The sequence below is a fragment of the Hyla sarda genome, unplaced genomic scaffold (assembly GCF_029499605.1).
Source record: "Hyla sarda isolate aHylSar1 unplaced genomic scaffold, aHylSar1.hap1 scaffold_911, whole genome shotgun sequence".
Taxonomy (NCBI): domain Eukaryota; kingdom Metazoa; phylum Chordata; class Amphibia; order Anura; family Hylidae; genus Hyla; species Hyla sarda.
This window is the reverse complement of record NW_026610940.1, coordinates 1-23587: the sequence shown is the minus strand read 5'-3', so window position 1 is coordinate 23587 and position 23587 is coordinate 1. Positions and strand designations below refer to the sequence as shown.

Here is a 23587-nt window from a genome sequence, read left to right as displayed (position 1 = left end):
TACTATATACAGAACAGTCTGATCTATCAGGAGGTGTAGGATGTGACTGTAGGTCTGTACTATATACAGAACAGTCTGATCTATCAGGAGGTGTAGGATGTGACTGTAGGTCTGTACTATATACAGAACAGTTTGATCTATCAGGGGGTGTAGGATGTGACTGTAGGTCTGTACTATATACAGAACAGTCTGATCTATCAGGTGTAGGATGTGACTGTAGGTCTGTACTATATACAGAACAGTCTGATCTATCAGGAGGTGTAGGATGTGACTATAGGTCTGTACTATATACAGAACAGTCTGATCTATCAGGAGGTGTAGGATGTGACTGTAGGCCTGTACTGTATACAGTACAGTCTGATCTATCAGGAGGTGTAGGATGTGACTGTAGGTCTGTACTATATACAGAACAGTCTGATCTATCAGGAGGTGTAGGATGTGACTGTAGGTCTGTACTGTATACAGAACAGTCTGATCTATCAGGAGGTGTAGGATGTGACTGTAGGTCTGTACTATATACAGAACAGTCTGATCTATCAGGAGGTGTAGGATGTGACTGTAGGTCTGTACTATATACAGAACAGTCTGATCTATCAGGAGGTGTAGGATGTGACTGTAGGTCTGTACTATATACAGAACAGTCTGATCTATCAGGAGGTGTAGGATGTGACTGTAGGTCTGTACTATATACAGAACAGTCTGATCTATCAGGAGGTGTAGGATGTGACTATAGGTCTGTACTATATACAGAACAGTCTGATCTATCAGGAGGTGTAGGATGTGACTATAGGTCTGTACTTTATACAGTACAGTCTGATCTATCAGGTGTAGAATGGGACTGTAGGTCTGTACTATATACAGAACAGTCTGATCTATCAGGAGGTGTAGGATGTGACTGTAGGTCTGTACTTTATACAGTACAGTCTGATCTATCAGGTGTAGGATGTGACTGTAGGTCTGTACTATATACAGAACAGTCTGATCTATCAGGTGTAGGATGTGACTGTAGGTCTGTACTATATACAGTACAGTCTGATCTATCAGGTGTAGGATGGGACTGTAGGTCTGTACTATATACAGAACAGTCTGATCTATCAGGTGTAGGATGTGACTGTAGGTCTGTACTATATACAGTACAGTCTGATCTATCAGGTGTAGGATGGGACTGTAGGTCTGTACTATATACAGAACAGTCTGATCTATCAGGAGGTGTAGGATGTGACTGTAGGTCTGTACTATATACAGAACAGTCTGATCTATCAGGAGGTGTAGGATGTGACTGTAGGTCTGTACTATATACAGTACAGTCTGATCTATCAGGTGTAGGATGGGACTGTAGGTCTGTACTATATACAGTACAGTCTGATCTATCAGGTGTAGGATGGGACTGTAGGTCTGTACTATATACAGAACAGTCTGATCTATCAGGAGGTGTAGGATGTGACTGTAGGTCTGTACTATATACAGAACAGTCTGATCTATCAGGAGGTGTAGGATGTGACTGTAGGTCTGTACTATATACAGAACAGTCTGATCTATCAGGAGGTGTAGGATGTGACTGTAGGTCTGTACTATATACAGAACCGTCTTATCTATCAGGAGGTGTAGGATGTGACTGTAGGTCTGTACTATATACAGAACAGTCTGATCTATCAGGAGGTGTAGGATGTGACTGTAGGTCTGTACTATATACAGAACAGTCTGATCTATCAGGAGGTGTAGGATGTGACTGTAGGTCTGTACTATATACAGAACAGTCTGATCTATCAGGAGGTGTAGGATGTGACTGTAGGTCTGTACTATATACAGAACACTAGAAATGAAGAAGTCCAGCACTGCAGTGAAGGCAGCTTTATTATGTGAGGAGCAAGCATTAAAAGCACACTAGTCAGACATGTTTCAAGCGCGAACGCTCTTCCTCGGTGACGTCAGTGTGAGCACAGGTGAGCCATTATATACCCAATTCAAAGGGTGGGGCAAGGTGAAACAACGCCCATATACCTGACATCACACTGATAGACAGGGATCGAGGTATACAGGTAAAATGCACATGCAGGATACAAAATACAAAAGAAGTATATATATAAAAGTGTATCAAAATACATAAATAAAATGTATAATACCACATACCAAAAAGGCTAAAAACTAACAAAGGGTAACAGGACTAACAGGACAAAATATGGGAAATTAATAATGGAACAACAGTTCCCGTCGGATATTTAAACCTGTGGGACTGCGTGTTCCTAAAGCGAACTGCCAGAAAGCTTCTCTGTCAGCTAATTTTTTCCTGATACATCCTCCTCTAATGTTAGATTTAACAAGTTCGATAGCATAGATGGTAAAGCCACTCGTATTACCATGATGCACAGTTTGAAAGTGAGCAGATGCAGCTGATCTGTGTCTGCTCGATGTAGTGGTACTGTCATTCAAATGCTCTAACGCTCTGGTTTTTAACTTTCTGGTTGTGTAACCCACATACTTAAGTTGACAGAGTGAGCATTCTATGATGTACACCACATTGGTATAATTACAATTAATATATGACTTCATGGAAAAAGTCCTGGTGCCATCGGCAGAGGTGAAAGTTTTTCTGGGTTTTGCATAATTACAAGTGCGGCATATTCTCTGTCCGCACTTGAAAAAACCCTTTTGGGCTAACCAGTGTGAGTGACTGGATCTTTCACTCACCACCACACTTGGCGATAGCTGATCACCAAGTGTGGGGGCTCTTTTGGACACTACTTGGCATCCCTCACTCAGAAGGGATGATAGCGTTTCATCCCTCCTGAGGAAGTGAAGGTGTCTATTAATAATTTGTTTGATGTTATTGAAGTAGGGTGAATGAGTGAGTGCCACAATGGGTTTTTTACTTTGTTTTGTTGGTGCGTGTTGTGGATTAACAAGAGCACTTCTATCCTTGTTGGCTACAATACCTTCAGCCCTATTTAAGGTATGATGGGAATAACCCCTATTAGACAACCTATTCTTTAAATCCTCGGCCTGAGATTTGTATGTGGTCATATCGGAGCAATTTCTCTTGAGTCTAGTGAACTCCCCTACTGGTATGGATCTGGTGGTGTGTAATGGATGATTGCTGTCAGCTCTGAGGACAGTGTTACCGGAGATGAGCTTGCGGTGAGTTGAGGTGGAAATTTGACTTGATGAGTTGGTGGTGAAGGTTAAATCCAAAAATGCCATGGTCTGTGAATCAAACTGGTATGTAAATTTAAGATTATATGGATTATCATTCAGATATGCAGCAAACAGTGGTACGGTCGCGGCGTCCCCCTTCCAAATGAGGAGGAGGTCGTCAATGAAGCGACCGTACCACTGTATGCTGTTGGCAAATGGATTATCAGTAGTGAAGATGTAATTAGACTCCCAAAAGGACATAGTCAAATTGGCCAGGGATGGTGAGTGTTTGGCTCCCATGGAAACACCACTAGTCTGTACGTAGAATGTTCTATCAAATATGAAATAGTTGCGGGACATGAGGAACCAGATGACCATTTTGATAAATTCTTTAAGATCTGAAGAATATTGGCTGTGGATATTAAGGTGGAATTCAAGAGCAGTCATGGCAACTACCCAAGGTATATTAGTGTACAGAGACACTACATCACAGGAGAGCCAATATGCGCCTGATGTCCACTGTACATTTTCCATGGCCCTCAAAACGTCCCTAGAATCCCTGAGATATCCCGGAACACGTTGTACCAGAGGTTGCAGTAGTAAATCAACCCAATTGGACAGTCGCTCCAACAAGGACCCACTGCTGGAAACAATGGGCCTCATGGGTGGAGGGATCGTCCCTTTATGGGTTTTGGGCAGGGCATACATAACCGGAATGACTGGTTCGTTCACAAAGAGATAATCTCTATCCCTCCCAGTGATGACCCCCAGTGCAACACCTTCATCTAGTAATTTGGATAGCTCAAGTTGAAATTTCATGGTGGGATCAGCAGTAAGTTTTTGGTATGTGGTGTGATCCCGCAACAGGGTATTGATTCCCTCAACATACATATCCTTATTCATAACCGTTACCAAACCCCCTTTGTCAGACATCCTGATGATAATATCATCATAAGTGGTTAATTCTTGTAGAGCGGTACGCTCCTTACGAGTAAGGTTGTCTGACCTGGGGGGAGTGGCAGAAGCGGTGTTACCAAGGGAGATGAGATCCTCCTCTACCGCGGCCTGGAACAGATCCATACCGTCAGTGCGGGAGGACAGGGGGTAAAATGAGGGATTTTTGTTGACATGCATGAAATTTTTGGATACAACCTCAACATTATGAGCATTCAGCTCAGTGAGTTGACTCAAAGTAATCTGGTCAGGAAATGATTGTCCCTGAAATTCATTATTAGCATGCATATGGGAATGAGAATCAACTATGTCAATTGTTAAATCTAACATTAGAGGAGGATGTATCAGGAAAAAATTAGCTGACAGAGAAGCTTTCTGGCAGTTCACTTTAGGAACACGCAGTCCCACAGGGTTAAATATCCGACGGGAACTGTTGTTTCATTATTAATTTCCCATATTTTGTCCTGTTAGTCCTGTTACCCTTTGTTAGTTTTTAGCCTTTTTGGTATGTGGTATTATACATTTTATTTATGTATTTTGATACACTTTTATATATATACTTCTTTTGTATTTTGTATCCTGCATGTGCATTTTACCTGTATACCTCGATCCCTGTCTATCAGTGTGATGTCAGGTACATGGGCGTTGTTTCACCTTGCCCCACCCTTTGAATTGGGTATATAATGGCTCACCTGTGCTCACACTGATGTCACCGAGGAAGAGCGTTCGCGCTTGAAACATGTCTGACTAGTGTGCTTTTAATGCTTGCTCCTCACATAATAAAGCTGCCTTCACTGCAGTGCTGGACTCCTTCTTCATTTCTAGTATCCGGGGCGCCTGGCCGGGCACCGGTCCGTGCATAGCACGACACGGGAGATGAGCTGGACTCTCTTCATTCCTTTGGTATATACAGAACAGTCTTATCTATCAGGAGGTGTAGGATGTGACTGTAGGTCTGTACTATATACAGAACAGTCTGATCTATCAGGAGGTGTAGGATGTGACTGTAGGTCTGTACTATATACAGAACAGTCTTATCTATCAGGAGGTGTAGGATGTGACTGTAGGTCTGTACTATATACAGAACAGTCTGATCTATCAGGTGTAGGATGTGACTGTAGGTCTGTACTATATACAGAACAGTCTGATCTATCAGGTGTAGGATGTGACTAGGTCTGTACTATATACAGAACAGTCTGATCTATCAGGTGTAGGATGTGACTGTAGGTCTGTACTATATACAGAACAGTCTGATCTATCAGGTGTAGGATGTGACTGTAGGTCTGTACTATATACAGAACAGTCTGATCTATCAGGAGGTGTAGGATGTGACTGTAGGTCTGTACTATATACAGAACAGTCTGATCTATCAGGTGTAGGATGTGACTGTAGGTCTGTACTATATACAGAACAGTCTGATCTATCAGGAGGTGTAGGATGTGACTATAGTTCTGTACTATATACAGAACAGTCTGATCTATCAGGAGGTGTAGGATGTGACTGTAGGTCTGTACTATATACAGAACAGTCTGATCTATCAGGTGTAGGATGTGACTGTAGGTCTGTACTGTATACAGAACAGTCTGATCTATCAGGAGGTGTAGGATGTGACTGTAGGTCTGTACTATATACAGAACAGTCTGATCTATCAGGAGGTGTAGGATGTGACTATAGTTCTGTACTATATACAGAACAGTCTGATCTATCAGGAGGTGTAGGATGTGACTGTAGGTCTGTACTATATACAGAACAGTCTGATCTATCAGGAGGTGTAGGATGTGACTATAGGTCTGTACTATATACAGAACAGTCTGATCTATCAGGAGGTGTAGGATGTGACTGTAGGTCTGTACTATATACAGAACAGTCTGATCTATCAGGTGTAGGATGTGACTGTAGGTCTGTACTATATACAGTACAGTCTGATCTATGAGGGGGTGTAGGATGTGACTGTAGGTCTGTACTATATACAGAACAGTCTGATCTATCAGGTGTAGGATGTGACTGTAGGTCTGTACTATATACAGAACAGTCTGATCTATCAGGAGGTGTAGGATGTGACTGTAGGTCTGTACTATATACAGAACAGTCTTATCTATCAGGAGGTGTAGGATGTGACTGTAGGTCTGTACTATATACAGAACAGTCTGATCTATCAGGTGTAGGATGTGACTGTAGGCCTGTACTATATACAGTACAGTCTGATCTATCAGGAGGTGTAGGATGTGACTGTAGGTCTGTACTATATACAGAACAGTCTGATCTATCAGGTGTAGGATGTGACTGTAGGCCTGTACTATATACAGAACAGTCTTATCTATCAGGAGGTGTAGGATGTGACTGTAGGTCTGTACTATATACAGAACAGTCTGATCTATCAGGAGGTGTAGGATGTTACTGTAGGTCTGTACTATATACAGAACAGTCTGATCTATCAGGAGGTGTAGGATGTGACTGTAGGTCTGTACTATATACAGAACAGTCTGATCTATCAGGGGGTGTAGGATGTGACTGTAGGTCTGTACTATATACAGAACAGTCTGATCTATCAGGAGGTGTAGGATGTGACTGTAGGTCTGTACTATATACAGAACATTCTGATCTATCAGGAGGTGTAGGATGTGACTGTAGGTCTGTACTATATACAGAACAGTCTGATCTATCAGGTGTAGGATGTGACTGTAGGTCTGTACTATATACAGAACAGTCTGATCTATCAGGTGTAGGATGTGACTGTAGGTCTGTACTATATACAGAACAGTCTGATCTATCAGGTGTAGGATGTGACTGTAGGTCTGTACTATATACAGAACAGTCTGATCTATCAGGTGTAGGATGTGACTGTAGGTCTGTACTATATACAGAACAGTCTGATCTATCAGGTGTAGGATGTGAATGTAGGTCTGTAATATATACAGAACAGTCTGATCTATCAGGAGGTGTAGGATGTGACTGTAGGTCTGTACTATATACAGAACAGTCTGATCTATCAGGTGTAGGATGTGACTGTAGGTCTGTACTATATACAGAACATTCTGATCTATCAGGAGGTGTAGGATGTGACTGTAGGTCTGTACTATATACAGAACAGTCTGATCTATCAGGAGGTGTAGGATGTGACTATAGGTCTGTACTATATACAGAACAGTCTGATCTATCAGGAGGTGTAGGATGTGACTGTAGGTCTGTACTATATACAGAACAGTCTGATCTATCAGGAGGTGTAGGATGTGACTGTAGGTCTGTACTATATACAGAACAGTCTGATCTATCAGTGGGTGTAGGATGTGACTGTAGGTCTGTACTATATACAGAACAGTCTGATCTATTAGGTGTAGGATGTGACTGTAGGTCTGTACTATATACACAACAGTCTGATCTATCAGGAGGTGTAGGATGTGACTGTAGGTCTGTACTATATACAGAACAGTCTGATCTATCAGGTGTAGGATGTGACTGTAGGTCTTTACTATATACACAACAGTCTGATCTATCAGGTGTAGGATGGGACTGTAGGTCTGTACTATATACAGAACAGTCTGATCTATCAGGAGGTGTAGGATGTGACTGTAGGTCTGTACTATATACAGAACAGTCTGATCTATCAGGTGTAGGATGTGACTGTAGGTCTGTACTATATACAGTACAGTCTGATCTATCAGGTGTAGGATGTGACTGTAGGTCTGTACTATATACAGAACAGTCTGATCTATCAGGGGGTGTAGGATGTGACTGTAGGTCTGTACTATATACAGAACAGTCTGATCTATCAGGTGTAGGATGTGACTGTAGGTCTGTACTATATACAGTACAGTCTGATCTATCAGGAGGTGTAGGATGTGACTAGGTCTGTACTATATACAGAACAGTTTGATCTATCAGGAGGTGTAGGATGTGACTGTAGGTCTGTACTATATACAGAACAGTCTGATCTATCAGGTGTAGGATGTGACTGTAGGTCTGTACTATATACAGTACAGTCTGATCTCTGAGGGGGTGTAGGATGTGACTGTAGGTCTGTACTATATACAGAATAGTGTGATCTATCAGGGGGTGTAGGATGTGACTGTAGGTCTGTACTATATACAGAACAGTCTGATCTATCAGGTGTAGGATGTGACTGTAGGTCTGTACTTTATACAGAACAGTCTGATCTATCAGGTGTAGGATGTGACTGTAGGTCTGTACTATATACAGAACAGTCTGATCTATCAGGGGGTGTAGGATGTGACTGTAGGTCTGTACTATATACAGAACAGTCTGATCTATCAGGAGGTGTAGGATGTGACTGTAGGTCTGTACTATATACAGAACAGTCTGATCTATCAGGAGGTGTAGGATGTGACTGTAGGTCTGTACTATATACACAACAGTCTGATCTATCAGGTGTAGGATGGGACTGTAGGTCTGTACTATATACAGAACAGTCTGATCTATCAGGAGGTGTAGGATGTGACTGTAGGTCTGTACTATATACAGAACAGTCTGATCTATCAGGTGTAGGATGTGACTGTAGGTCTGTACTATATACAGAACAGTCTGATCTATCAGGTGTAGGATGTGACTGTAGGTCTGTACTATATACAGTACAGTCTGATCTATCAGGAGGTGTAGGATGTGACTGTAGGTCTGTACTATATACAGTACAGTCTGATCTATGAGGGGGTGTAGGATGTGACTGTAGGTCTGTACTATATACAGAACAGTCTGATCTATTAGGTGTAGGATGTGACTGTAGGTCTGTACTATATACAGAAAAGTCTGATCTATCAGTTGTAGGATGTGACTGTAGGTCTGTACTATATACAGAACAGTCTGATCTATCAGGTGTAGGATGTGACTGTAGGTCTGTACTATATACAGAACAGTCTGATCTATCAGGAGGTGTAGGATGTGACTGTAGGTCTGTACTATATACAGAACAGTCTGATCTATCAGGTGTAGGATGTGACTGTAGGTCAATACTATATACAGAACAGTCTGATCTATCAGGAGGTGTAGGATGTGACTGTAGGTCTGTACTAAATACAGAACAGTCTGATCTATCAGGTGTAGGATGTGACTGTAGGTCTGTACTATATACAGAACAGTCTGATCTATCAGGTGTAGGATGTGACTGTAGGTCTGTACTATATACAGAACAATCTGATCTATTAGGTGTAGGATGTGACTGTAGGTCTGTACTATATACACAACAGTCTAATCTATCAGGTGTAGGATGTGACTGTAGGTCTGTACTATATACAGAACAGTCTGATCTATCAGGTGTAGGATGTGACTGTAGGTCTGTACTATATACACAACAGTCTGATCTATCAGGTGTAGGATGTGACTGTAGGTCTGTACTATATACAGAACAGTCTGATCTATCAGGAGGTGTAGGATGTGACTGTAGGTCTGTACTATATACAGAACAATCTGATCTATCAGGTGTAGGATGTGACTGTAGGTCTGTACTATATACAGAACAGTATGATCTATCAGGTGTAGGATGTGACTGTAGGTCTGTACTATATACAGAACAATCTGATCTATCAGGTGTAGGATGTGACTGTAGGTCTGTACTATATACAGAACAGTCTGATCTATCAGGTGTAGGATGTGACTGTAGGTCTGTACTATATACAGAACAGTGTGATCTCTCAGGTGTAGGCTGTGACTGTAGGTCTGTACTATATACAGAAAAGTCTGATCTATCAGGTGTAGGATGTGACTGTAGGTCTGTACTATATACAGAACAGTGTGATCTCTCAGGTGTAGGATGTGACTGTAGGTCTGTACTATATACAGAAAAGTCTGATCTATCAGGTGTAGGATGTGACTGTAGGTCTGTACTATATACAGAACAGTCTGATCTATCGGGTGTAGGATGTGACTGTAGGTCTGTACTATATACAGAACAGTCTGATCTATCAGGAGGTGTAGGATGTGACTGTAGGTCTGTACTATATACAGAACAGTCTGATCTATCAGGAGGTGTAGGATGTGACTATAGGTCTGTACTATATACAGAACAGTCTGATCTATCAGGTGTAGGATGTGACTGTAGGTCTGTACTATATATAGAACAGTCTGATCTATCAGGTGTAGGATGTGACTGTAGGTCTGTACTATATATAGAACAGTCTGATCTATCAGGAGGTGTAGAATGTGACTGTAGGTCTGTACTATATACAGAACAGTCTGATCTATCAGGTGTAGGATGTGACTGTAGGTCTGTACTATATACAGTACAGTCTGATCTATCAGGAGGTGTAGGATGTGACTATAGGTCTGTACTATATACAGAACAGTCTGATCTATCAGGTGTAGGATGTGACTGTAGGTCTGTACTATATACAGAACAGTCTGATCTATCAGGTGTAGGATGTGACTGTAGGTCTGTACTATATATAGAACAGTCTGATCTATCAGGAGGTGTAGGATGTGACTGTAGGTCGGTACTATATACAGAACAGTCTAATCTATCAGGAGGTGTAGGATGTGACTGTAGGTCTGTACTATATACAGTACAGTCTGATCTTTCAGGTGTAGGATGTGACTGTAGGTCTGTACTATATACAGAACAGTCTGATCTATCAGGAGGTGTAGGATGTGACTGTAGGTCTGTACTGTATACAGAACAGTCTGATCTATCAGGAGGTGTAGGATATGACTGTAGGTCTGTACTATATACAGAACAGTCTGATCTATCAGGTGTAGGATATGACTGTAGGTCTGTACTATATACAGTTCAGTCTGATCTATCAGGTGTAGGATGTGACTGTAGGTCTGTACTATATACAGAACAGTCTGATCTATCAGGTGTAGGATGTGACTGTAGGTCTGTACTATATACAGAACAGTCTGATCTATTAGGTGTAGGATGTGACTGTAGGTCTGTACTATATACAGAACAGTCTGATCTATCAGGAGGTGTAGGATGTGACTGTAGGTCTGTACTATATACAGAACAGTCTGATCTATCAGGAGGTGTAGGATGTGACTGTAGGTCTGTACTATATACACAACAGTCTGATCTATCAGGTGTAGGATGGGACTGTAGGTCTGTACTATATACAGAACAGTCTGATCTATCAGGAGGTGTAGGATGTGACTGTAGGTCTGTACTATATACAGAACAGTCTGATCTATCAGGTGTAGGATGTGACTGTAGGTCTGTACTATATACAGAACAGTCTGATCTATCAGGTGTAGGATGTGACTGTAGGTCTGTACTATATACAGTACAGTCTGATCTATCAGGAGGTGTAGGATGTGACTGTAGGTCTGTACTATATACAGTACAGTCTGATCTATGAGGGGGTGTAGGATGTGACTGTAGGTCTGTACTATATACAGAACAGTCTGATCTATTAGGTGTAGGATGTGACTGTAGGTCTGTACTATATACAGAAAAGTCTGATCTATCAGTTGTAGGATGTGACTGTAGGTCTGTACTATATACAGAACAGTCTGATCTATCAGGTGTAGGATGTGACTGTAGGTCTGTACTATATACAGAACAGTCTGATCTATCAGGAGGTGTAGGATGTGACTGTAGGTCTGTACTATATACAGAACAGTCTGATCTATCAGGTGTAGGATGTGACTGTAGGTCAATACTATATACAGAACAGTCTGATCTATCAGGAGGTGTAGGATGTGACTGTAGGTCTGTACTAAATACAGAACAGTCTGATCTATCTGGTGTAGGATGTGACTGTAGGTCTGTACTATATACAGAACAGTCTGATCTATCAGGTGTAGGATGTGACTGTAGGTCTGTACTATATACAGAACAATCTGATCTATTAGGTGTAGGATGTGACTGTAGGTCTGTACTATATACACAACAGTCTAATCTATCAGGTGTAGGATGTGACTGTAGGTCTGTACTATATACAGAACAGTCTGATCTATCAGGTGTAGGATGTGACTGTAGGTCTGTACTATATACACAACAGTCTGATCTATCAGGTGTAGGATGTGACTGTAGGTCTGTACTATATACAGAACAGTCTGATCTATCAGGAGGTGTAGGATGTGACTGTAGGTCTGTACTATATACAGAACAATCTGATCTATCAGGTGTAGGATGTGACTGTAGGTCTGTACTATATACAGAACAGTATGATCTATCAGGTGTAGGATGTGACTGTAGGTCTGTACTATATACAGAACAATCTGATCTATCAGGTGTAGGATGTGACTGTAGGTCTGTACTATATACAGAACAGTCTGATCTATCAGGAGGAGAATGTGACTGTAGGTCTGTACTATATACAGAACAGTCTGATCTATCAGGAGGTGTAGGATGTGACTGTAGGTCTGTACTATATACAGAACAGTCTGATCTATCAGGTGTAGGATGTGACTGTAGGTCTGTACTATATACAGAACAGTGTGATCTCTCAGGTGTAGGATGTGACTGTAGGTCTGTACTATATACAGAAAAGTCTGATCTATCAGGTGTAGGATGTGACTGTAGGTCTGTACTATATACAGAACAGTCTGATCTATCGGGTGTAGGATGTGACTGTAGGTCTGTACTATATACAGAACAGTCTGATCTATCAGGAGGTGTAGGATGTGACTGTAGGTCTGTACTATATACAGAACAGTCTGATCTATCAGGAGGTGTAGGATGTGACTATAGGTCTGTACTATATACAGAACAGTCTGATCTATCAGGTGTAGGATGTGACTGTAGGTCTGTACTATATATAGAACAGTCTGATCTATCAGGTGTAGGATGTGACTGTAGGTCTGTACTATATATAGAACAGTCTGATCTATCAGGAGGTGTAGAATGTGACTGTAGGTCTGTACTATATACAGAACAGTCTGATCTATCAGGTGTAGGATGTGACTGTAGGTCTGTACTATATACAGTACAGTCTGATCTATCAGGAGGTGTAGGATGTGACTATAGGTCTGTACTATATACAGAACAGTCTGATCTATCAGGTGTAGGATGTGACTGTAGGTCTGTACTATATACAGAACAGTCTGATCTATCAGGTGTAGGATGTGACTGTAGGTCTGTACTATATATAGAACAGTCTGATCTATCAGGAGGTGTAGGATGTGACTGTAGGTCGGTACTATATACAGAACAGTCTAATCTATCAGGAGGTGTAGGATGTGACTGTAGGTCTGTACTATATACAGTACAGTCTGATCTTTCAGGTGTAGGATGTGACTGTAGGTCTGTACTATATACAGAACAGTCTGATCTATCAGGAGGTGTAGGATGTGACTGTAGGTCTGTACTGTATACAGAACAGTCTGATCTATCAGGAGGTGTAGGATATGACTGTAGGTCTGTACTATATACAGAACAGTCTGATCTATCAGGTGTAGGATATGACTGTAGGTCTGTACTATATACAGTTCAGTCTGATCTATCAGGTGTAGGATGTGACTGTAGGTCTGTACTATATACAGAACAGTCTGATCTATCAGGTGTAGGATGTGACTGTAGGTCTGTACTATATACAGAACAGTCTGATCTATCAGGAGGTGTAGGATGTGACTGTAGGTCGGTACTATATACAGAACAGTCTAATCTATCAGGAGGTGTAGGATGTGACTGTAGGTCTGTACTATATACAGTACAGTCTGATCTTTCAGGTGTAGGATGTGACTGTAGGTCTGTACTATATACAGAACAGTCTGATCTATCAGGAGGTGTAGGATGTGACTGTAGGTCTGTACTGTATACAGAACAGTCTGATCTATCAGGAGGTGTAGGATATGACTGTAGGTCTGTACTATATACAGAACAGTCTGATCTATCAGGTGTAGGATGTGACTGTAGGTCTGTACTATATACAGTTCAGTCTGATCTATCAGGTGTAGGATGTGACTGTAGGTCTGTACTATATACAGAACAGTCTGATCTATCAGGTGGAGAATGTGACTGTAGGTCTGTACTATATACAGAACCGTCTGATCTATCAGGTGTAGGATGTGACTGTAGGATTCTTATATACAGAACAATCTAATGTTTTGGGGGGGGTGTAGCATCTGATGGACTCTTCTCTTTTCGCAGGACTTGCAGTTCTATGATGGGCACAAGATGTCTGACAGTGTATTTGCCTCCCTGACCAGAGCAGTGCACAGACCTGAGTTCAGTGTCCACCTTGTGAGGCCGGTGAGCATGGCAGCCGTGTCCCTCTGTCAGTGGCTCTTGGGTCTTCAGAGGTACTGCAGCATACTCCGTACTCTGGAGAAGGGGAAAGCGCTACTTTATGAGGTGGAAGCAGAAGACCTACAGATCGCAAAGAGGATGGCAGGACAGAGGCTGAGGGAGGCCGAGCTGAGGGCTCTCAAAGCCCAAACCTCACAGAATCTGCAGGAAGCCCAAGAAACTGAGCAAAATGTACAGAACCATCTGCATGAGCTGAGGAGCAAGCACGCTGCGGCACAAGAATACGAACGCAGAGCACAACCCCATCTGACTACATGGAGGGCAGCTCTGGGGGTAACTGGAGGGCAGCAGGTCTGTCCATTGTACAGAATATGAGAGAGTCAGCTGTAGAACGCAGAGAAACCCCAGAACACTACTGTCGTGGATCAACCCAGAGTGTGTGTCAGTCCTATGGAGAACTGTGAAGGCCACGCAGAATTCTGCCAGCTGTGATGGGCTATGAACACAATCCTATCTGTATGGGCTGTGGTGGCATATGATGTGTTAACTGTGGGCGTGGAGATGGTCTATAATGGATGATTGTAGACGTGGCAGTGGTATATGATGGATAGATTGTAGACGTGGCAGTGGTATATCATTGATTGTAGATTTGGTGATGGTATATGATGGATGATATATTCATAATATATTATGAATATATTCATATCATGGTGTAATATGAATATATTGTAGACATAGCAGGAGAATATAATGGATTATTGTAGACGTGGCAGTGTTATATGATGGATAGATTGTAGATGGGGCAGTAGTATATGATGGATAGATTATAGACGTGGCAGTGGTATATTATGGATGGATTGTGGAAGTGGTACATGATGGATAGATTGTAGACATGGCAGTAGGATATTTGGCGATGTTATATGATTCTCCTATGGAGAACTGTGAAGGCCACGCAGAATTCTGCCAACTGTGATGGCCTATGCCCACAATACTATCTGTATGGGCTGTGGTGGCATAGATGTTGTAGATGTGGTAGTGGTTTATAAGGGATGATTGTAGACTTGGAAGTGGTATATGATGGATAGATTGTAGACATGGGAGTGGTATATGATGGATAGATTGTACACATGACAGTGGTATATGATGGAACGATTGTAGATGTGAAAGTAGTATATGATGGATAGATTGTAGACAGTGGTATGATTGTAGACATGGCAGTGTTATGATTGTAGATGTGACAGTGGTATATGATGGATAGATTATAGACATGGAAATGGTATATGATGGATGGATTGTAGACATGGCAGTAGTATATGATGGATAGATTGTAGAAGGGGCAGTGGTATATGATTGTAGATGTGGCAGTGGTATATATTGGATGATTGTAGATGTGGCGGTGTTATATGAGGGATTGATTGTAGATTTGGTGGTGTGTTTTATAAATATATTGTAAACGTGGCAGTGTTATAGGATTGATTGTAGATTTGGTGTTGTTGTATGATGGGTTATTGTAGACATGGTAATGGTGTAATATGAATATACTGTAGACGTGGCAGGAGTATATAATGGATGATTGTAGACGTGGCAGGATTATATGATGGATAGATTGTAGATGTGGCTGTGGTATATAATGGATAATTGTAGATGTGGCAGCATTATATAATTGTAGATGTGGCAGTGGTATATGATGGATGATTGTAGATGTGGCAGCATTATATAATTGTAGATGTGGCAGTGGTATATAATGGATGATTGTAGATGTGGCAGCATTATATAATTGTAGATGTGGCAGTGGTATATGATGGATAGATTGTAGATGTGGCAGCGGTATATATTGGATGATTGTAGATGTGGCGGTGTTATATGATGTATTGATTGTAGATTTGGTGGTGTGTTTTATGAATATATTGTAGACGTGGCAGTGTTATAGGATTGATTGTAGACGTGGTGATGGTGTATATTGGATGATTGGGGTTATGTTATGGATAGATTGTAGATTTGGCGGTGGTGTATTATGAATAGATTGTATGGATGATTGTAGATGTGACTGTGTTATATGATGGATTGATTACAGACGTGGCGGTGGTATAAGTACTTCTCTCTACATAGGCTTCTTTTTGATTTGGGCTCCAATTGTCTTCCAGACCCTGCAGGGATGTCTCCAGTCTCTACAGACAGACGCCATGCTGGTTTCCGCCTCTATCACCTACCTTGGTGCTATACCTTGGCCTCGTTGTACAACCTTGCTGACTAAGTGGTGGTCCGTCTGCCATGGCCGTGAGGTGCCTATAGATCCAGGTGATGTAAGAGAAGCGTTAGGTGGTGCAGACCAAGACCGGAGTGTTCTGGGTCACTTACTGGAGCTCCTCAGCTCCCCCGCAGAGAGGATGGCGTGGCTCAAAGAAAGGCTCCCCGTGAACACAGAGACTCTAACACGAGCCAGTCTCCTCCGAGCCAGCGGCTTCTATTCAGAGATCAGACCAACCTTGATCCTGGACCCCGATGTCAGGGTGGAGAGGTGGCTGCCGGTCCTCATGCATGGTCAGCACTCTGTGTGTCTTGTACGTGTCCTCCGTGTCCGTGATCAGAGAAGTTACTTCTTTCATTTCTGTGATGCAGGTAAAGACTCGCCTCAACACCATGGAGACAATCACAGACAGAGTCCACGAGAGGGGACCCCAAAACTCTGTGTGATTGACGGGTCCGAAGTGGAGATCACCCAAAGACTGTCATCTGCTGCAGGACAAGGTGAGACTCCTGGGGGGCAGGAGAGGACATCAAGAGACATCAGTGACTGGAGGAAATCCAACCTCAAGGACCCTGAAATCAGCTTAACTTCTCCATGTTCTAACCATCTGAACAGAAGGCGGCGATATGTTTCTCCAACGGCAAAATGGTGGTCGAACACTCAGATGGATCAGGACCATCAGTCACATGACATCAGGGAGATTCTTTGAATAAGGAGTTTGATGTGACTCACAGACTTTGTTACTATATTCCCTGCAAATAGACCAGACCCCCTAAACACATACAGATCCCCAGACCAGATCCCCTAAACTAATACAGGTGACCAGACCCCCTAAACACATACAGATCCCCAGACCAGACCCCCTAAACTAATACAGGTGACCAGACCCCCTAAACACATACAGATCCCCAGACCAGACCCCCTAAACTAATACAGGTGACCAGACCCCCTAAACACATACAGATCCCCAGACCAGACCCCCTAAACTAATACAGGTGACCAGACCCCCTAAACTAATACAGACCCCAGACCAGACCCCTAAACTAATACAGACTCCAGACCAGACCCCCTAAACACATACAGACCCACAGACCAGACCCCTAAACTAATACAGACCCCAGACTGGACCACTAAACTAATACAGACCCCAGACCGGACCACTAAACTAATACAGACCCCAGACCGGACCACTAAACTAATACAGATCCCAGACCGGACCACTAAACTAATACAGACCCCAGACCGGACCACTAAACTAATACAGACCCCAGACCGGACCACTAAACTAATACAGATCCCAGACCGGACCACTAAACTAATACAGACCCCAGACCGGACCACTAAACTAATACAGACCCCAGACCGGACCACTAAACTAATACAGATCCCAGACCGGACCACTAAACTAATACAGACCCCAGACCGGACCACTAAACTAATACAGACCCCAGACCGGACCACTAAACTAATACAGATCCCAGACCGGACCACTAAACTAATACAGACCCCAGACCGGACCACTAAACTAATACAGACCCAAGGTCAAACTCCCTAAACTAATACAGACTCCAGACCAGATCCCCTAAACTAATACAGACTCCAGACCAGACCCCCTAAACACATACAGACCCCCAGACCAGATCCCCTAAACTAATACAGACCCCAGACCGGACCACTAAACTAATACAGACCCCAGACCGGACCACTAAACTAATACAGACCCCAGACTGGACCACTAAACTAATACAGACCCCAGACCGGACCACTAAACTAATACAGACCCAAGGTCAAACTCCCTAAACTAATACAGACTCCAGACCAGATCCCCTAAACTGATACAGGCGACCAGACCCCCTAAACACATACAGACCCTCAGACCAGATCCCCTAAACTAATACAGGCGACCAGACCCCCTAAACACATACAGACCCACAGACCAGACCCCTAAACTAATACAGACCCCAGACTGGACCACTAAACTAATACAGACCCCAAAACCGGACCACTAAACTAATACAGACCTCAGACCAGACCCCCTAAACTAATACAGACCCCAGACCGGACCACTAAACTACTACCTCTGACCTTGGGTCTGTATAAGTTTAGGGGGTCTGGTCTGAGGTCTGTATTAGTTTAGTGGTCCGGTCTGGGGTCTGTATTAGTTTAGTGGTCTGGGGTCTGTATTAGTTTAGTGGTCCGGCCTGGGGTCTGTATTAGTTTAGTGGTCCGGCCTGGGGTCTGTATTAGTTTAGTGGTCCGGCCTGGGGTCTGTATTAGTTTAGTGGTCCGGTCTGGGGTCTGTATTAGTTAAGGGGTCTGGTCTGTGGGTCTGTATCAGTTTAGGGGGTCTGGTCGCCTTTATCAGTTTAGGGGATCTGGTCTGGGGTCTGTATTAGTTTAGGGAGTTTGACCTTGGGCCTGTATTAGTTTAGTGGTCCGGTCTGGGGTCTGTATTAGTTTAGGGGTCTGGTCTGGGGCCTGTATTAGTTTAGTGGTCCGGTCTAGGGTCTGTATTAGTTTAGTGGTCCGGTCTGGGGTCTGTATTAGTTTAGTGGTCCGGCCTGGGGTCTGTATTAGTTTAGTGGTCCGGCCTGGGGTCTGTATTAGTTTAGTGGTCCGGTCTGGGGTCTGTATTAGTTTAGGGGTCCGGTCTGGGGTCTGTATTAGTTTAGGGGGTCTGGTTTGGGGTCTGTATTAGTTTAGGGAGTTTGACCTTGGGTCTGTATTAGTTTAGGGGGTCTGGTCTAACTCCCTAAACTAATACAGACCCCAGACCAGACCCCCTAAACTAATACAGACCCCATACCGGACCCCTAAACTAATACAGACTCCAGACCAGACCCCCTAAACACATACAGACCCCCAGACCAGATCCCCTAAACTAATACAGACCCCAGACCTGACCCCCTAAACTAATACAGACCCCAGACCAGACCCCCTAAACTAATACAGACCCCAGACCAGACCCCCTAAACTAATACAGACCCCAGACCAGACCCCCTAAACTAATACAGACCCCAGACCAGACCCCCTAAACTAATACAGACTGCACAAGAGACCCCTAATGTATTACAGACCCCAGAAAAGACCCATACATTTATAGAAACCTCAGACCAGACCCCTCAACTAATCCAGGCCCCATATCCTAGTCTGTGTTTGGGGCACCTTCTACAGAGCTCCTCCCTTTTTCAGGAGCCTCCTGTTATACTGTGAGAGCCTAACGTGGCCATTGCCGAGGTCCTTCAGATGTTAGAATGTTTTTCACCTCCCTTCACTCATATTCTGCACTTCTCTCCACATTTGCAGGCCTGTGTGTTCTCATTACAAACGTAGAGAAGAAGCCATCATGCCTGGAGACCGTACGTTCCCTACAACAAGGAAGTCCGCTTCATCCAGTATCATCCTCCAGGAGCCAGGACCCCCCATCTTGCTCTGTACGGACCCCCTTCCATCTGTTCCTAAGCACCAGCCTCCCTCTCAGCAGCTTTGTGAAGGGTAAGGGTCTTATCTGCATGGAGGCACCACTGACTTTATGTTGTGTTCAACCTGAGATGATCCCCTCATCATTACAGAGGTGGGGGCGTCCTTCCTAAAAGATGTCACCGTGGTGGACCTGAGCCTCGGCTCCTCGGGGCTGGAGGAGGAGCTGCTGCAGGAGGTTGTGTTGCTTAAGGATTCACGGCTACAAGAAGAGAGATGGAGTCTGAGCTGGAATGCTGTGGAACTGAAGAAGGAGCTATGGGGCACTCAGGTGAGAGGTCATCCACAGGGGCTTCAGACTTCATGGTTGCCATCCAGGGGGTAGAAGAGGGATTATAGGCTTTTCATGCTCTATGGTTGCAGCAGACTGTTAGACATTAGATGAATTCTGGTGACATCTTCCAGCTTTAGACTCTTGGGTCAGTAGAGGTCAGTAGTGGTCTGGATGGTTGTCAGTAGTGGTGTAGAGGTCTGGAGGGTCGTCAGTAGTGGTGTAAAGGTCTGGATGGTCGTCAGTAGTGGTCTGGAGGGTTGTCCGTAAAGGTCTGGATGGTCGTCAGTAGTGGTGTAGAGGGCTGGAGGGTCGTCAGTAGAGGCCTGGATGTTAGTAGAGTACTGGTGTTTACTGTAGCTAAGTTGTATCTTCTTCCTCCATGATAGGACCGGTTACTGGATTACGTCTCGTCAGGATCGAGCCCTCTGGTTGAGGATCAAGATTTCCTGCAGGAGGTGACCTCTTGTGAGGAGGCCCAGGCCTCCCTGAGGTCATCCCTGCTGGATGTAGAAGCTTTACAACAACGGATACAAGAAGACATCACCCCTTACATGTCGGCGTCGCGGGGCTGCTTTCACCTTTATTCTAGGCTGCAGGAAGTGTCGCGGTTATCCCCGCACTATCACTTTCCCGCTTCCTCGGTCTTGTGCTGGGCTCTCTGCGCTCTTCGTAGTCAGATACAGAGTAGACAGGATCTGGAGAAGGTCCTGACCAATGGGATCCTCACACGTGTCCTTCCCATGATGGCTGAGGAGCACAGACATGTCCTACACGTGCTGCTGGCGGTGGGGGCGCCGTCTCCTCTGGAGTGGTTCTCCTTCCTGGGACTGAAGTCATTTCTGGAGGCCTCGTCCTCCTGTATCCAGAGGCCGCAGTGGGTGGACACTCAGGCCTGGGAAGAGTTAGGACGGCTGGAGAAGATCTCTTCCTTCCAGGGCATCCGCTCCTCCCTGAGCGCGAAGACACAGCAGTGGCGGGAATACTTCGGCCTCCGCTCCACCGTGATCGGGCCCGTCCCCTGCTCCACCTTCTCTCACCTCACACTCTTCCAGGTGGCCATTTTGTGGCGGATCCTGAAGCCTGAATGCCTGGGCCTGGTCCTATCTCACCTCACCTCCTGCATCCTGGGGCCAGAAGCCAAGGGTGAGGAGGGGGCAGATATCGTGGACAGGGCCGATCCCCGGACACCGCTCCTCTTCGTCCTTCCTCTAGATTCACCACTTCTTCCCATTGATTTCATCCGGCTCATGGCTAAGAAGAGGGGCAAGAAGGTGGGTGGTGAATCCCGGAAATGTCCCGGCCATGGTGTGCACCACCTCTTCTCATGTATCTGTCCCTTATAGGTGAGGATTTTGTCCTGGAGAGAGACTCCTCCTCCCTGCTCCATCACAGACGCCCTGCTCACAGCTCGGCAGGAGGGACAATGGCTTCTGCTGGACCGCCACCCGGGGTTGGTGGATCTGGTGGAGACCGGAGAAGGTACGAGCTTTGAGACCACCGAATACATGGCCCACTGGGGTCACGGGGACAGGTGATCAGATTCCATAGGATCCAGATTATTGCTATCCATGAAACTGTACGGCCCCCTCCTACTATGGTCACAGCACCCCCTAGGGGCCACATATACAGGAGGTATTTACACCTGAGGGGTTGGTTGTATTTATCTTGGGTCATTTACTCTTTTCCCAGCAGATGAGAGGAATCCCCCCAGACTGTTTGTTGGTGCAACAGAGGAGGCCGTATACTCTGTGCCTGGTAACCATATACCTGCATAACCTGTGCACCCCCCCCCCCCCCCGTGTCCCCTCCGTCCCCCTCCTGCTCCATCCATACTCTGTGCCTGGTAACCATATACCTGCATAACCTGTGCACCCCCCCTCCTTCCCATGTCCCCCCCTTTTTCTACATCCCTTTCCTGCACCCCCCCCCCATCCCCCTCCCCTGTACCCCTCTGTCCATGACCGCTGTACCCCTTTTCTCCCTTCATTGTCCCTCTCGTCCTGTTTGTCTTGCAGTTTCCCTTCGCCATAGCTCCCTTTTGCCCCCCTGTGCTGTCCGCTTGTCCCTCCGGGATGTTCTTCTTCAGAGTTGTTTAGATGTGGCGGAGGATGTGGGGGAGCCGGACCCCCTCACCCTGAGGTTACTGATCCTCCACAGTATCCTGCTGCTCAGACAGGAGTACGGCACCTACATCCAGCGGCGGACATACTGCTGGTGAGTGGTCCTGCTCACACCCCAGGAGAGGATGGGGAGGGGATGGCCGCACTGACCCTGACTCTTACCTCTCTACAGGAGTAACCAGGATCTGAGGGACACCCTGCATGTGACAAGGACAGTGAGAACGCAGTGTCAGGACTGGGACGAGGCTCTGCCCTTCATCATAGGTAACTACAGGGCGCAACCTGACTGAGGATGAGTCCGGACCTTGGGGGCATGGGGCACAGCATAGGGCTATGGGGTCCACTATACTCAATGGGATACTATCTCCTATAGACACCCCCCCAACATCTTCTCCCCCCCCCGTAGATATACCGTGCTCTCTCACCATCGCCTCCCCCCCTGTAGGCATGCCACTCTCACCATCTCCACCCCCCATAGACCCACCTCTCTCACATCTCCTCCTCCCTATAGACACGCCGCTCTCACCATCTCCTTCCCCCCATAGACCCACCTCTCTCACATCTCCTCCCCCCTATAGACACGCCGCTCTCACCATCTCCTCCCCCCCATAGACCCACCTCTCTCACATCTCCTCCCCCCTATAGACACGCCGCTCTCACCATCTCCTCCCCCCCCCGTAGACACGCCGCTCTCACCATCTCCTCCCCCCCATAGACCCGACTCTCTCACATCTCCTCCCCCCCTGTAGACACGCCGCTCTCACCATCTCCTCCCCCCCGTTGACCCGACTCTCTCACATCTCCCCCCCGTAGACCCGACTCTCTCACATCTCCCCCCCTGTAGACACGCCGATCTTACCATCTCCTCCCCCCGTAGACCCGCCTCTCTCACATCTCCTCCCCCCTGTAGACACGCCGCTCTCACCATCTCCTCCCCCCCCGTAGACCCGCCTCTCTCACATCTCCTCCCCCCCCCCCCCGTAGACATGCCGGTCTCACCATCCCTTCCCCCGTAGACACACCGCTCTCACCATGTCTTCCCCCTGTAGACCCGCCTCTCACCATCTCCTCCCCCCCTGTAGACCCACCTCTCTCACATCTCCTCCCCCCTGTAGACACGCCGCACTCACCATCTCCTCCCCCCGTAGACCCGCCTCTATCACATCTCCTCCCCCCCCCCCGTAGACACGCCGTTCTCACCATCCTTCTCCCCCCGTAGACACGCCGCTCTTAGCATCTCCTCC

The 23587-nt window shown here is 45.3% G+C and overlaps 1 protein-coding gene across 3 annotated transcripts in view; it reads left to right on the top strand.

The window, feature by feature from the left end:
- DNHD1 (dynein heavy chain domain 1) overlaps positions 1-22607 on the top strand; it is a gene marked incomplete at both ends in the record, with an annotated part of 136370 nt that extends 113763 nt beyond the window's left edge. The window contains 10 exon segments of one of the 3 annotated variants that reach the window (XM_056554825.1): positions 14123-14572; positions 16366-16762; positions 16841-16969; positions 19776-19964; positions 20042-20220; positions 20610-21494; positions 21567-21702; positions 21916-21978; positions 22239-22437; positions 22516-22607. In XM_056554825.1, the coding sequence (XP_056410800.1) occupies positions 14123-14572; positions 16366-16762; positions 16841-16969; positions 19776-19964; positions 20042-20220; positions 20610-21494; positions 21567-21702; positions 21916-21978; positions 22239-22437; positions 22516-22607 (2719 nt within the window). 3 annotated transcript variants of the gene reach the window in all.
- Positions 22608-23587: the final 980 nt, after the last annotated feature.